The 16,339-nt window shown below is 31.7% G+C and overlaps 1 protein-coding gene across 2 annotated transcripts in view; it reads right to left on the bottom strand.

The window, feature by feature from the left end:
* LOC143059422 (uncharacterized) overlaps nucleotides 1–16,339 on the bottom strand; it is a 374,671-nt gene that overhangs the window by 206,627 nt on the left and 151,705 nt on the right. For both annotated transcript variants that reach the window (XM_076232911.1, XM_076232912.1), the window contains exons 24-30: nucleotides 12,284–12,430; nucleotides 11,302–11,370; nucleotides 10,730–10,873; nucleotides 7,469–7,687; nucleotides 6,526–6,713; nucleotides 3,978–4,095; nucleotides 1,607–1,803 (exon numbers count right to left, since the gene is read on the bottom strand). In XM_076232911.1, the coding sequence (XP_076089026.1) occupies nucleotides 1,607–1,803; nucleotides 3,978–4,095; nucleotides 6,526–6,713; nucleotides 7,469–7,687; nucleotides 10,730–10,873; nucleotides 11,302–11,370; nucleotides 12,284–12,430 (1,082 nt within the window). The remainder of the gene's footprint in view (nucleotides 1–1,606; nucleotides 1,804–3,977; nucleotides 4,096–6,525; nucleotides 6,714–7,468; nucleotides 7,688–10,729; nucleotides 10,874–11,301; nucleotides 11,371–12,283; nucleotides 12,431–16,339) is intronic.

Below are 16,339 nucleotides of genomic sequence, written 5' to 3'. Positions count from 1 at the left end.
GATATGCAAATTAATACGGGTATGAGTATGACATGCATGCCTCCGGGTGTGGGAATTTCTCGCTACATTGAAGACCTGTTGGTGACCTTCTTCTGTTGTTTTTTCTATGGTCGGGTTGTTGTCTCTTTGACACATTCCCCATGTCCATTCTCAATTTTATTTTTTATATTCACGACAAAAAATGACAATTACAAATTCGTTTATTATGTGTACATGGATGAATATTGTATATCCAATACAACTGTATTTAAGGGGGTTCGCGGGTCTAAATCATTTATATAGGATATCTCTATATTTTTCTATAAATGAACTCTATCTTATAGTTAATAGAAAAGTAAAATAAAAAAGTGGGGTCACCGTTCATTTGCGCTCACAATCTGCCTTCGAAAGAAGCGTACATTTGGGTTTTTTCTGTTGAAGTAATAGGAGAAATGAAGGTAATAACGAAATAAAAAAAAGAAATTTATTACAGAAATAACTCAAATTTTACAATAATTTAGTTTAAGTACAGCTTATATGGAAATTATATTATAGGGTTATTGCATGAATATTGGGGAATATTGTTCCGAGTAGAATTTTATATTGCACGAGCTTGCGAGTGCAATATATGTTCTACGAGGGACACTATTCCCCAATATTCATGCAATAACCCTTTTATTGTATAGCAATATAATATTTGAAAGTAAAAATTGGTTTAAACTAAGATTTTGTCGTTAATGACGTCATGAATTTTAAAGATTTATTGCACTAGTGCAATATTAGAATTTATTGCACGCTAACTTTTGGTTACGTTCTGTGGAAAATATTATATTGCTGTACAATAATAAATAATATAGGTCACCGATAAGTTAAAAGAGATATTTCAATTTTAGAGCCAAAAAATGGCATTTTTCCACCAAAGGGAGATAATTTGGAACTTTTTCAATGATGTATACATTTTAAAAGTCATCTGGGGCCAATACGAATTGATTGTTTTGAATGATTTTTGTACCATATGATAAAGTAACAACTACAAAAGGTAACACATAAAATTTGTAATGGAAAACAAATGTTTAATTTTTTTCTGAAATTTTTATACCCTCGAGCCTCCTTAACTGGTTATATTTATAATCTCAGTCCACAAATTTCTGATGCCCAAGTGATGTTCACGCCATGAACTGCTTGTAATCAATGACGCGTTATCACAGCGACCGATTGATAATAAATTAGACAAATCTGTGTGCCATGTGCAGAGTGTCGTTCCTCCTCTGAGTATTTGGCATGACATTTGCGCCCATTTTAGAAACTTTTGATACTTCAATTGTGCCAATTTGATTCGTTCATTTGCGCCAATTGTGCAAAGTAAATTACAGGTGAATGCTATTTTTATTTATAACTATATAGCTCTACCGTTAGCCAGTTGTACCTATATAATGAATTGTCAATTATAACATGTATAACTGTTGTCTTCTGCAAAAAGATTGTTGTTCTTTTTTATCTGACTCAGAACTAGATTGGAAAATCCAGTCTATTGGGCTCAGTATAGAGTATAAAGACAAATCAATATATATATAATACATACTCAGTATAGAGTATAAAGACAAATCAATATATATATAGTACATACTTGAACCAACTTGAGTAGTTACTACTGCTGGACTACCGTAAGCACTGAGTGAAGATCCATCATGTAAAGCAACAGCACAGATATATTCTGTCTCTGTCTGTATTCCATCAACAGATGTAAATGTATAAGTGTAGGTTCCTGATGAGACAACAGCATTAGCATTGACAGTCCCATCTGTGCAAAATACATAATACTGCCTGAAATCAAATACATGTGCTTTGAAACAGATCAGAATCTTATATATGAATTTGCTCATTTCTTTAATAAAAGGCAGTAACTGTTATTGAGTGACAATTAATTGGCCCTTAAAAGAACGCTTAGAATAACTGCTTTGAAATAAATTTCTATAACTGTAAATTTAGAAACTTTTGCTTGCATTTATTATTTTGATTTTTTTAAGATAGTACATTTACAAAATGAAAAGTTAATTATGTCACCCGATCGACAATGTCGGGTGACATATTGCTTTTCCTCTGTTTCTTTTTCTGTATTATTATTTTTCTTCCACCTAATTTTGTCCGTCCACTTTCTCAGATCCAAAGGAACCAATCTGAATGATGATGCACTATAATAAGGAACCATGACTTTCCAGTTGCAGTGCAACTTTGGAACTAAAAAATGGCTGCCATTACCATGGAAACGGGAAAATGGTGAAAAAATATAATTTTGCAGTTAGGTGAATTGTTTGAGAATGTTTAACCTTAAAATCTTTAGATTTTAATACAATGTAGGTGCCCACTATATACTGCTTTGGGATGATTTTGGCAATCATTGGAACTGCTATGTTGCCATGGATACTACACCAAAAATTTCAAAATTATGGAAATGCTCCAAATTTTATAAAATTTAACAGTAATGATGAGCACCATTGGTAGATGTAGAATGTGGCGTTGGAATTTCGAAAATATCTGCCGTTACCATGGAAACAATGCAAAACAGGTCAAAATGGTCAAAAAACCTAAAAGTAGCATTTACTTTCTTAAAATGGTAGGTAAATTGATTGAAACTTTGATGGTATGCTCCCTCCCATTTACCAATGTGGTATATGCCATTATATTTTGGGAATAGTCTCTGTTGCCATAGGAACAAATCAAAATGTCAAAAATTTCAAAAATTTCAAAATGCTCCAAAATTGATGAAACTTAATAGGATTGTTGACTGTCAAGTCTGCATGAGACTTTTGAAGTTGGAATTTCCAAAATGGCCACCGTTGCCATATAAACTGCAAAAATGTCAAAATTTTTCGAAATGCTCCAAACTTAATGAAACTTAATATTATTGTTAACTGGCATATATAGATAAGACTTTTGACTTTGAAACTTTCAAAATGGCTGCCGTTGCTATGGAAACATAAAAAATGTTATGTTTTTAAAATGATCTAAATGTACTGAAAATTTACAGAAAAATGTATAGCCATGCAAATATGTACATTCACTGTTAAAAGTTTTTGAAATGGCTGCCGCTTAGTGGCAATGGGGGGAAGGGTTGACATCCGCTATTGCTTGCAATAGCAATTCTAGTTTTATATTGCTATTTCAGGAAAATCTGCAAACAGATAAATCTATCTGACATCCAAATGCAAGTTTTTATTATTGGGATGACATAGAAAACTTAAGATATCTGGGGACGTCCACCAGTAGTTTTACTGTCACAAATACCCTTTTACCTGTATTCGCTACGTGTCGCCAGGAAAATTAAAAAAGAAAAAAACTACTGATGGACGTCCGCAAAGCTTCAAATACTATACATTTATTTTTTCTTAATTATAATATCGAAGATAAAAACTAAAAATTGCAAAATGTCCTTAAAAGTGTCCTTAGTGAGTTCCCTCGGTTTTAGTTTGTTACCCCGATTTTGTTTTTTGTCCATGGATTTATGAGTTTTGAACAGCAGTATACTACTGTTGCCTTTATTTAGGGGCAACAACTCAACAACCAGTTTTCGGATGTGTCTGACAATTTCAGGGCAGATTGATCTCGACTTGATAAACATTTTTATACTGTCAGATTTGCTGTTATTGTTTTAGTGTTAGAGCTATAATCCAAAAACTGCTTTTCACCCCCATGTTCTATTTTTAGCCATGGCGGCCATCTTGGTTGATGGGCGGGGTTATCAGATACATTTTGTAAACAAGATACCCTAAGGATGATTTAGGTAAAGTTTGGTTACATTTGGCCCAGTAATTTCAGAGGAGAAGATTTTTGTAAAAATTAACGGACGATGACGGACTACGGTAGCCAAATTATAAGAAAAATTAAAGCTCACCTGGCTCTATTGGGCCAGGTGATCTAAAAAGGATGCATAGTAACATTGTGATGAGAACAGTTTAATAATCTGATGGCCAAGGAAACATAATTTGTATTATCCATACCATGGTGTAGTAGAAGCATCAGGAAGATAGGATGTTGATGACACACTATTATTGGGTCTTGTCCATGTGACAGCTATACTGGTCCCAGACAGGGCTACAGCATTCACATGATAAGGAGCTAAAAGTAAAATACATCATTTTGTTTGTACTGTACTAGGTTGTGTTTGTATGTGCAAGTTTTTATATCTACAAACTGTTATTTCACCTTTTGGCCCAAGAAAAATCCCTTCAAAAGATATTAGTGTTTAGGGTTTCCTGAACCATCCTTATTTTCTATATATATATAACTAGAAACAAATATATAGCTGGTGCCAAAATAAACCTTTATTATACCCACCAATTTGTTTAAGAAGCCTAAAGGGAAACCTTTAACATATAACAGGCTATTATTTCAACTTGGAATTATTTTTAATTATGGAATTTGTATAATTTCTTGTGCCCGGTATATATTTACATTTGACTTTTTTGTTTACTGAAACCTACTTGAGACGTCACATTGTTTCATTGCCATGCCAGACGATATCATCATTTCACGGAATTTTCGTTTTATGAAATTTAACATTGAAAAATAAATTGAAATGGACTGATTTGTTTATTTTGCTGTAAAATAGAGATAAAAATTGAGAACAGCTGTTTTTGTGTATTACTCATTTGCACTAAGGTTGTGATTATACTAGTTGACGATAATAGGTTGTCATATTAGAATCTGTATTATGATGGTTTGAGCGGTGCATAACAATTTCCATACAATACCTTGACCTATAATGGTTTACTTTTACAAATTGTGGCTTGGATGAAGAGTTGTATCATCCGGGCACTCATACCACAATTACCTATATCAATGTATTTTGTATAGATAGTGTTATGAGCTGCACAGTACATTCGATTGAAAATGTTCTTTCCTCTTTATAATAGAAAGTGGTGTGTGCCGCACAGAACATCAAAATACAGAACAAAAATGGAATTTATTAAAATTTCAAGCACAAGAAACTATACAAATTCCATAATTAAAAATAATTCCAAGTTGAAATAATAGACTGTTATATATACTTTTTGTTTGGCCTTGTTACAATGCTCGCTTATTTTTATGCATGTCATAGAATCTCTATACTGTATACATTTGTTGAGCAAGCTCTCATGGCTCTGTTTTCTAAAGAAATAAAAATAAATCAATCAAAAACAATATTCCTGACAGGATTCATCAAGTCTCCTCATAAAATATTAAATGGGCAGCTTTTTTGTTAGAGGCCAATAATATAGACAGACCATCAGAAGAAAGACCCATTTGAATTGAAATAGTATATAACATACTTTAAAATACAATGTTCTTAATATCAATAGAACATAGATATTGGAAATCAATCTGATATGAATAGTTATGAAAGGTCTCTTGGTAGCATATGTTCATCATGATTCTGTGAAAAATGTAAGTTAGATTCCTGACTTGAAAATTGGTATTTGCTGTTTCTAATGCTAAACACACACTATAAAGAAGTAAGAGCAAGGACATGTAGGCTTAGAGTGACTCAGAATATGTCCAGTGTGGTGCCAATTGCCTTCCTGCAGTCTTCCTTGTGAGCTAGCATGCACCATTTTAAATCTTGCTCAGCTTATATTGGTTTAGCAAAGAGCAGGTTTTATAAAAAAAAAAGTTTGAAGTCACTTGCATTGCCATATTGTATCTGCCCTAGGGTAATTACTAAAAAAAAATTAAAATCAGAAATGTGTAGGAAAGATATGGCTTAAAATGCTTTATTCCCATATATTTCCTTTTCTATGGAGCATATAAACTCCTATAAAATTACCTTGTCAGCGCTTTTTTAAGACCTTGCTGTTATCAGCTTTTGATATACACTTCATAAAAATCAACAAAATAGTAGGTGTGAGTGTGACGTCACTTTCAATGCAATGTTCAATATCAATTACAAAGAGGAATTATGTAACCTACTATAAACATTATAGATAACACTTTCCTGACATAAACTTCATAAAACAAGGAATGTAAGTGTGAAAGTGCTGCCTATTTTTTATTTAATTCACATTTCTTAGGGACAGAACTAAGAGGTCAATTTGTGATTAAGACTATGATGAAACTTTACTACCTAAGGTGTTTTAGCTGAACAATGTCCCCCACAATGTCTTGTCCAGTCTTTTCTACAATTTGTGTTGTGTAGCCGGATTCATTATACTGTAAATTCATTGGATAACAATTTTTGTGGATTTCGTTGGTAAAGGTGACTGACGAATTTAAATGTTTAATGATATACAAATTCTATATGCCTGTATGCAAAACTACAAAATCATTCATTTCTACAGCCATACAATTTTTCATAAATCCATAAAAATTAGACCCACGAAAATAAATGAATCTACAGCATATACTTTCATGCAACCAAAAAATAACAAGATGTCTTATCACTAGGCTTCAGCTGTCCAACAAAGAAGTTTAAAATGTTTACCACGGACAAAACATTAATGATGGATAATGGATGTTAAAAATATATCACCTGTTCTTTGATGGAGTTTTACTATTAACATATGTACATACAGCATAAAAATAATGCAGGATCAGCACTTAAGAAGTGTGGTAAGGATCCTGATGAGCTAGAATCTAATGATATCCCTGCTAAACCAACTGGACTACTGCACTCCCCATCTGTTATGATAGATTTAACAACTGTCATTGTTTCAAGAAGGTAACAGTCACAGCCAATGTCGGTGTTCCCTGTCAGTGTCCTACAAAAAGTCATCATAAATCAGTGAATAAATAGTTATGATAATAGAAATCAAAGTACTGAACATTGGATTATCACAAGTTCTTGTGGTGTTTACAGATTAATTAATTTTGAGGATTGTTATGACCCATCAGGTTATCCGATTACATGTAACAACAAATTATGACACATGTTGTGACCATTGATTAGCATAGGGTAGTAAATTTTTCATAAATATGTCGCCAGGTAAAATTATGGATAATATAGAAATTGATCAGAAAAACTTTAAAATCAGTAACCAATAATTTTTTCAGGTACATTTTGTGAAAATCAGGATTTTGACTTGTTTTATGATACCGATATCGGGATTCGTGTTGAGGCATGAAAATCGGGATGATACCGCGAAAATGTGGATAGTTGACACGTCTGGAGTCTCTTGCATTCTTTCACATAGTAACGTTCACTTTGATGAAGTTATTGATGAACATCCTTGGTGTACAGTATAATAATAAGTTTCTTTCTATATTACTGTAAAAAGGGTTAAGTAAAAAAAACATGTGTCACAGGTGAATTATCACACAAATACATTCCACAGTAAGTTAGTGACACAATTTATAACTGTGTCCAATATACCAATGGAGAAAAGAACTGGTAAAATAATGCGTTCCACATCCTTAATAAAAACTTTAATCACTGGCATAAAAAAAAATTTGAGAACAATATCAAATTTAATTTTATGCACTTTTTTTAGGGTCGTCCTAACTAATTCCTACTTACAAGGTTTTAAATTTCTTGTTTCCATCAAAATCTGTAAATGCAGCAATCTCAAATGATCTAATGAGATTATTACTTAGATCCAATGACTTTAGATTGGTCATGTTGGGTAACTTTGGGAAGAAGATTAGTTCATTATCTGCTAACTTTATGGTCTGTAAATCACCAAGCTGACTGAATGAAAGAGGCTCAATGTAGGTCAAGTTGTTGCTGCTCATGTCTCTGAATAAAATCAAAATTATAAGTAAGTTAAATAAAGGTTTTAATATTCAAAACATTATTGCTGTCTTAAATGCTAACTGTGTTAGAAAGTAATTTAAATTTTGCAATCAAATACATGTATAGGCAATACAAATTCTGCCCACAAATTTGATAAAATTGCATTGAAGTAATGGAAAAAATAAAAAGGTCCCTGTACTACTTGTGAATTTTAAGACAAATAATAAATATGGACTCAAATGAAGCAATTCATCACAGAGATTTCTTGTTACATGCTAAAAATGAAATTTAGTGCTAATTAAGATATATACATACATTTTTTGTTGAGTTTTATTGTTTCATTCTTTAAATATAGCTCAACATGCAGACTTCTTATACGTTCAGGTATTTCACATCCAATTTTTTATGGAAATATTCTTTATAAAGCACAAAGGTGTCAGTATTGACCTCAAAAACTAACAAAACCTTTGAATAGACTTATTAAGAAGGGATATAGTTACGATACTGTTGTCAGGTCACTAAAGATTGCATATTTTGGCGTTAATATTAATTCACTTATACTACAGATACAGTTAAGTCGGCCTCATATCTTGAATTACATCTAGAAATTGACAATGAGGGTCGGTTGAAAACAAAACTTTACGACAAAAGAGATGATTTCAGCTTTCCAATTGTGAACTTTCCATTTCTAAGTAGCAACATTCCAGCAGCACCTACATACGGGGTATATATCTCCCAATTGATACGATATTCCCGTGCTTGCATTTCCTATCATGATTTTCTTGATAGAGGGTTGCTGCTCACAAGGAAACTATTAAACCAAGAGTTCCAAATGGTGAAGTTGAAATCATCCCTTCGTAAATTTTACGGACGCCATCACGAGTTGGTTGACCGTTATGGAATAACCGTATCACAAATGATATCGGATATGTTCCTTACGTCGTAACTACAATCCCCTTCCCTTTCCTGAATGTGACCTACCGAATTAGACTATTTACCGGATTTGTTATCACATAAGCAACACGATTGCCGCATGTGGAGCAGGATCTGCTTACCCTTCCGGAGCACCTGAGATCACCCCTAGTTTTTGGTGGGGTTCGTGTTGTTTATTCTTTAGTTTTCTATGTTGTGTCATTTGTACTATTGTTTTTTTGTTTGTCTTTTTCATTTTTAGCCATGGCGTTGTCAGTTTGTTTTAGATTTATGAGTTTGACTGTCCCTTTGGTATCTTTCGTCCCTCTTTTATAGGGTCTTTGCATCGGAACTAAACACATTTATTCAAAAACTAGTTGTTGGCATGACACGGGTTATGTTCTTTTCATATATGTTATGATGGTATGATACTATACCCCTAACGGGAAGGATTGTGCCTGATGTTCATATGATGAAATCATAATCTTTCAGTCAGTTTAATTGAAGTCTGGAGATGGCATGTCAGTTAACTGCTAGTAGTCTGTTGTTATTTATGTATAATTGTCATTTTGTTTATTTTCTTTGGTTACATCTTCTGACATCAGACTCGGACTTCTCTTGAACTGAATTTTAATGTGCGTATTGTTATGCGTTTACTTTTCTACATTGGCTAGAGGTATAGGGGGAGGGTTGAGATCTCACAAACATGTTTAACCCCGCCGCATTTTTGCGCCTGTCCGAAGTCAGGAGCCTCTGGCCTTTGTTAGTCTTGTATTATTTTAATTTTAGTTTCTTGTGTACAACTTGGAAATTAGTATGGCGTTCATTATCACTGAACTAGTATATATTTGTTTAGGGGCCAGTTGAAGGACGCCTCCGGGTTCGGGAATTTCTCGCTACATTGAAGACCTGCTGGTGACCTTCTGCTGTTGTTTTTTTCTATGGTCGGGTTGTTGTCTTTTTGGCACATTCCCCATTTCCATTCTCAATTTTAAATGACGATTTCAACCATGCCAGATTCATTTTTAGAACATGTCATGCTGATCATTTTTTCAATATAAAGTTTCTCTCTATCTTTTTTAGTTTTCAGCACGATAGGCAAAAATGAACAAAAATGGTATTTTTTTTTTCATTAAAGGGAAATAACTCCTAAAGGAAGTTGCTGATAGGTTTGACCAATAGAAGAGTTCATCATTCTGATAATTTTTGCACTGTCAAATTTTCTCTGTTTATAATGATTTTCAAAATAATAGACAAAACTTGTATTTTATCCCTATGTTCTATTTTGAGCGATGTCAGCAATCTCAGTTGGCAGGTGGGGTCATCTGACACATTTATTAAACTAGATACCCTAATGATGATTGTGGCTAAATTTGGGTCAGTAGTTTCAGAGAAGATATTTGTAAAAGTTTACGACGACAGACGACTGTTGTGAAAAAGGAATGATGAGAAAAACTCACCTGGCCTTTTATGTCAGGTGAGATAAAAGGGGACGGATGAATAATTTCAAGTCACAGAAATCAAATCACGATGTCATATTCTCCTTAAAAATCAAATTCCATAGAAATCCAAGAAGTTTATAAAAATATACATATTTTGCAAGGCAGAAGAATACATATTACATCAGAAATTAAATCAGAATATCATTTTCAATGTAGATATGAAATTTCATTAAGTCTTTGAAATTTTATTAAGTATGGAAGTCAACAGATAACTTTTGAAGCAGGGAATTAACTTTGAATAGCATAGAATACCGTTATCAGTTTTCGTTGAAATAAAAGTACAAAAAGAAATTCCTCCAAATCTTGATTTTCTAACAAATTTTTGTTTATTTCAATTTTCACAATGAAAATATTACGCAAATTTACAATTGAAGTTAAACAATTGTAAAACGTGGTTTTCTAGTACTACTTAAATCTTTTAGAGAAGAACAAAAAGTATTTCTTCATTCATTATGACATCAGCGATATGTCTGGGTCAAGGTTATTAAGGCAAGGTCAATGTATTTGATGTCACATAGCTGTGATATGCTATTTTATGAGAAGCTGAGCAGAGTGATACATACAGTTGGAACACCAATAAGAATGTTTAAAAACTTCTCATAAATATACCAGGTTTTGAATGTATACTTACAAATATGTGAGATCAGACAAGGCATCCAAAGTTCCTTGTTCAATCTTCTTTAATCCATTACCTGACATATCTAGTATTTGAAGTGTACCATGATTGAGGAAAGTATCACTGGATATTTCTGTCACTTTATTGTTCTCCATATATCTTTAATGTAAAGTTCTGTTACAACAAGTTTGATTGAGATAGTAATTCTAAGTTGATAGAAAATAATAATTTCAAAGGAAATTAAAAAGAGAGTGAAATGAAGAAGGTCAGAGTGACCCCCATGTTTCTAAACTGTGATGTATCTTGTTGTTAATCACATTTACATGTATATGACAAATTACCTTAAGAACAAAAGTTATCTTTAGGAAAAAATGCATAAAATTAAAATAATACTGCCCTCTACGTAAAAGAGTTTTTGATGTGCCTCTCTAAAGTTAGGAGCCTATACATTTGTGGTTGTTGTGTTCTTGCTGTCTGCCATATTTATTTTATGCTTATTATCTTTAGCATGATAAAATGTGAAACAATTCAAAAGAGAAAATATCATGTCTCAGCTTTTTAGTTCCCTGCTGATAATTAATACTTACATAGAGAGAAGCCCTTTGTTGCCCAACGCCGCTGAGGGATATTGGTCAATGTTGTTGTCACTTAAATATCTGAAATAAATCACTTTGATACACTATATGATCAAAAATATGATGTAAGGTTTCTTTGATAATATTTAATGAAAACTGTCTTAATGTATCCCTTTGGAAACTGAATGTTCAAGTTATTCAAATAAGATAGGTGCATGTGTATAGATTAATTAATGTCATGAGGAATATTTAACATATCTCCTAGTCATGGATTAGAAGTTCCTTTATAATACCACGTACTGCCAAAAAAAGCATTGATTCTAGAGATGTTTCAAGACGAAATTCAGTTATATAACGACAATAATTGAAATTTCTGTTTTCCAAACTACACAATTAAGTTTAATTGTGCAGTTGACCTGAACATTTTTCGGTTTAGACAGAAGTTTAGTTTATACAGGTTTAAATTGATATTGGTAAAACAAGTCTGGTACTGTGAGAGAGATTCTGGTTTATCATTGGTTCAGTTGGGGTTCGTGTTGTTTATTCTTTAGTTTTCTATGTTGTGTCATGTGTACTATGGTTTGTTTGTTTGTCTTTTTCATTTTTAGCCATGGCGTTGTCAGTTTGTTTTAGATTTATGAGTTTGACTGTCCCTTTGGTATCTTTCGTCCCCCTCTTTTTTAAGACATGTTTTATTAAACCACAACTCCACATTATATCATAAACAAAAACTTGATCACATAAAAGGAAATCACACTACTGTGAAATCCCATGGTTTTATTGGTAATTATTAACGGGTTTTACAGGGAAGACCCTTAGTGCCATTGTTGTAAAATTATGGGCTTTGTTAACAACTATTAAGTGAAATAAAATATCTGAAGTTGAAAAAAAAGATACAGCTACATGAATTGAAAGCAACTGTGTCAATTAATACAAGATATTAGGAGAGATTCAACAATAAAACATAGAGGAATTAGTAATAGATAGTAGATACATTTTTGAGACACTTGTTAAGGCGTCAAATGCTGTTATTGGTATAAATTCTATATTGTTTGTCTCCAGGAAGAAACTTCCTGCAATCGATGAGCTGTTGGCAAAGATGGACCCATGTAAAGTCTTTAAACCATTTCCATTCAAGAACCTAAAAATAAAAATAAAAATCAACAACTCTATCGGTAAATTTTTTTTGAATTGTTATCATCGTCATAATATTTTAGTAGTACCTATTAATCCAAGCAAACTCAAGACTTATTTTACTTAAATCTGACATTTTAATTCTTGTAAAGAATAGAAAACAACAAATTTTGAAACACCAAAAGGGAGCTTCCTTTTATCAATCCAAGAAATATTCTGATTCCTTTTATCAATCCAAGTAATATTCTGAAGTTTCAAGTTAATCAAACAAGGCATACTAATAATATAGTGTGATATGTGTAAACATTGATAAAATTCAAAAGGTTCAATAACTCTAGAACAAAATAAAAAACTTTAAATCAAAAAGAAGCTTCCTTTTATCAATGGAAACAATATTTTTTTAGGAAATCAACAGAGGCAAAGTTAGTGCCTTGTGAAGAATAACCTTAATTTAAACAGTTTAAGTCCCATCTATCTAAAACAACAAAGCAAAAAGTGATCAAAATCTATAATGATTTTTTTCAGACATGATAATTGGTAAAAGCAAATTTGGGTTATTGTACGAAGCATCGACTGACGGAAGGATATTGGTATACAATAGCATGTCTTGTCATAGACAGCGGTAAACAAATAAAATAACTTGTGGTTAAATAAATGAAATTTTGTTTTGGCTGACATATTGCATGCGGTTTAGGACAGATTTACACTATTTGATATGAATTATTCAATAGTAAAGACTATCTCATGAGGACAAATTATCTCAAACAGAGCTACGTTGTAATGAACCTTTCAAAGATTTAAACATGGATAAATAATCTTCCATAAACCAAATCTAATAAAAGAACAGAGTTCCAAGGTCCAAAGGTACACTAAAGGACAATAACTAAAAAACATATTTTTGTTGTTCTATAAGACTTTCATCAATATCTTTAAGAATCGAGGGCTTCGGTGATTCCCATAATAAAAATATATAAACAAGGGGCATAACTCTTTTTAAAATAATTGATCGGGACTGATTTTTCAACCTCGGTGATATAAACCTATAATTTATATTTCATAAAAATCTGGCAAAAATTGTACAGGCTCATAAGGCAATTTTCAATTTAATAATTCCAAGGTGCATAACTCTTTCAAAAGTTTTTGATCAGCACTGATTTTCGAAACTCGTCAAAGTATATATATTATATAAACCTATAATTAAAATTTGATAAATTGCATGTTCATATTCTTTCTTTACTTTTTTCAAATTATTCTTTCAAACATTATTCCCGGTTGGGCATTGTAATAGAAATAAGACAATAGTTTTATGTTGGTAATGTATCTTTGAATTCTTTTCATCAGTCATGCCTGTATGAGAACCTTCATCAGAATGAATAATCATCTGCCAAGATCACGATTTGTACAATTATGATCTTCCAAATAAATTTAAATTTTAGTATGTTTGCAATGCAGTCCAATTACTCCAGGAACAACGATTTTGATTGTGTGATCAAATACAGCCCAATAATAAAGAGAAACAATGATTTCGATTGGCTGATAAGGAATGTCTACCAAAGAAAAAATTCAAAATCAGACAATAATTTGTTCGTGTTCAAATTTACAATATCGGCCAAGACATATTAAAAGAGTACAGCATGTACAGTGTGTCAATCGAGAAAGCTACGAAAATGATCAAATTGGTACACTGTCAATGTAAGACAGATCTATTTTAAAACAATCAAATGTTATTACGACAAATGACATTGTCTCGAGATCTTGTTTTTTACATTAGTGTAACGTGCTAACGATAATTTGATGAATGGATGCAGATTTTATGAAGGAACAAGAGCATCTTGACCTCTTCCAATCAAGACACAAGAATTAAAAAAAAAATTAAATCACTGTATAAGGTATAATTCAGTCAAGTTTTCAATATTAAATTAACAACTGACATTTTTCAATATTTTTTATGAAATGTCTTGAGAAGGAAATCGCAGGTATAAAAACTGTACTTTCTAACTGGGCCTTCTACGTACATGTGATGGACTGTGAAACTTAGATAAGGAGACTGGGAAATTTTGGTCAGAAAATTAGGACTCAGATCAGTAGTTTTTTTTATCGACATAAATGTAACCGTGTGGTGTAGAAACGTACCTGTCAACCTATGACAATGAAAATGCAGGTGATGACCTGCATAGAAGAATCAAATCTCAGGTCATAACGCGTATACATTTTTTCGATGATTTATATCAAAGTTTCCAAGACATATCCACATGGTCAAAGAATTTAAAATTGTACATATTATTATTTCATTGCACTTGAAGGCCATTGATAGATTTATGTTATGCTGCCTTAATTCATTTTCATCTTCATTCCAATGTTTTCATTGCATACATTTGTGCATATTTAATCATATGAACATATCTGATGATGAAAGGTTTTTTTTATATCTTTATAACGACCTTGACTGGATTAAACATAACAGATGTTGATATTCGAATGTAATAAGATAAAGTTAAACAATTAAAAGAAGTAAAGATGAAAAAAGTAATTTTCAAAATTTTAATTTTTCAATTGTTCTTAGGTAGTAAAATAGTAAAAGTATTATTCTGATATGTTTTTGCATTCAAATCATTTCAGATTTAATTTTCTTACAAAAATATCATAAGTTTAAGGAGAATATTGTGAGATAACAAAAAGGGGAAGAAACTCAAGTTGTTTGTGAAACAACTTTGAAATACACAAATTATTTACGACCTAAATCTAAGGTAATTGGCGTTAATTACCAGTTTGTTTGACACCAAAGCTGTCAAGTGAAGCCATGCACTGAAATGGGTCACTTGATTTGAGTTTACACAGGTAGTTGAACTTCTTGTCCAGGAAGTATTACGAATTTACAGGTTATTTTAAAGGAAATCATTTACAAAATTATCAGTCTGAAATCTTAGGAATCCGGTTGAAACGGGTTATTTTTCGAATTCCCAGGTTATTTGGTCACCCGAACTGTGAAAATCTCAGGTCACATCCGCAGGATCTAGGTCAGTAAACAGGTATGTAGAAATTGTCTTTTAAAGTGTTTTTTCTTCAACTTTCAATCCGTATGTAATATGTTTATAGCACACTTGTACTTGTATTTTTTTTTTATTAGAAGAAATGGACCTCTTTATCTTTATAAATCTTAATTCAACAACTCATTCACTGCAAAAAGATCAATCTTATCTTTTCTTTTAATACTAAATACCATAAAAAAAATCTTTCATTTTCTGTACTCTCATATTAACTCACAAATGGAAGTTTTTAACTTTGCACAGTCAGCCATGTAAACCAAGAAGGTCATACTTAAGATATAAATTTTCATGTAAGCCTTAAAAAGAAGTATAGAACCAACAAATTGTTTCCAAATTATTATTTTTTTATTATTTGTCCAAAGACATTTCAAATCATTTAATTATCATCCTTTTATGACTGTTTGTTCAATTTATATTTCATTTATATTCTTTTAACAATTCACATTATTTAAAAGAAGGTAACTAAAGGTAGATTCATGGTATACCACTATCTTGGAATGTACAGTCACAGTACAAAATCGGTCTAGTTATTTGCCAAAATTAGCAAATTTGGAAACAGATTTGCAATTTAGTGGTTAGACTGTTTATTTGTATAAAGAAAACTTGTTAATTTACTGTATTATTTAAAATATTTTAACAAATATCGACCTTTTTGGTTTTTAAAATCACTTTTTTCAAATGAGCCAATTAAGGGGAGTTAACTCTTTTAATACAAAATTGATACTTGGCTAATAGGGAAAATTTTGTGGCAAGAAAACAAGTTCGGTGACACCATGTTTTCTTCTAATTTTCTTAAAACATATTATGAAACCTATCTTCTCACAATTTATTTCAAAATTATATCTCATAGAGATTTCATGAACAAACTA

This window comes from Mytilus galloprovincialis, chromosome 14 (genome assembly GCF_965363235.1).
Source record: "Mytilus galloprovincialis chromosome 14, xbMytGall1.hap1.1, whole genome shotgun sequence".
Classification (NCBI taxonomy): Eukaryota; Metazoa; Mollusca; class Bivalvia; order Mytilida; family Mytilidae; genus Mytilus; species Mytilus galloprovincialis.
Note: the sequence above shows the minus strand (reverse complement) of the source record. Positions and strands in the feature narration are given on the sequence as shown.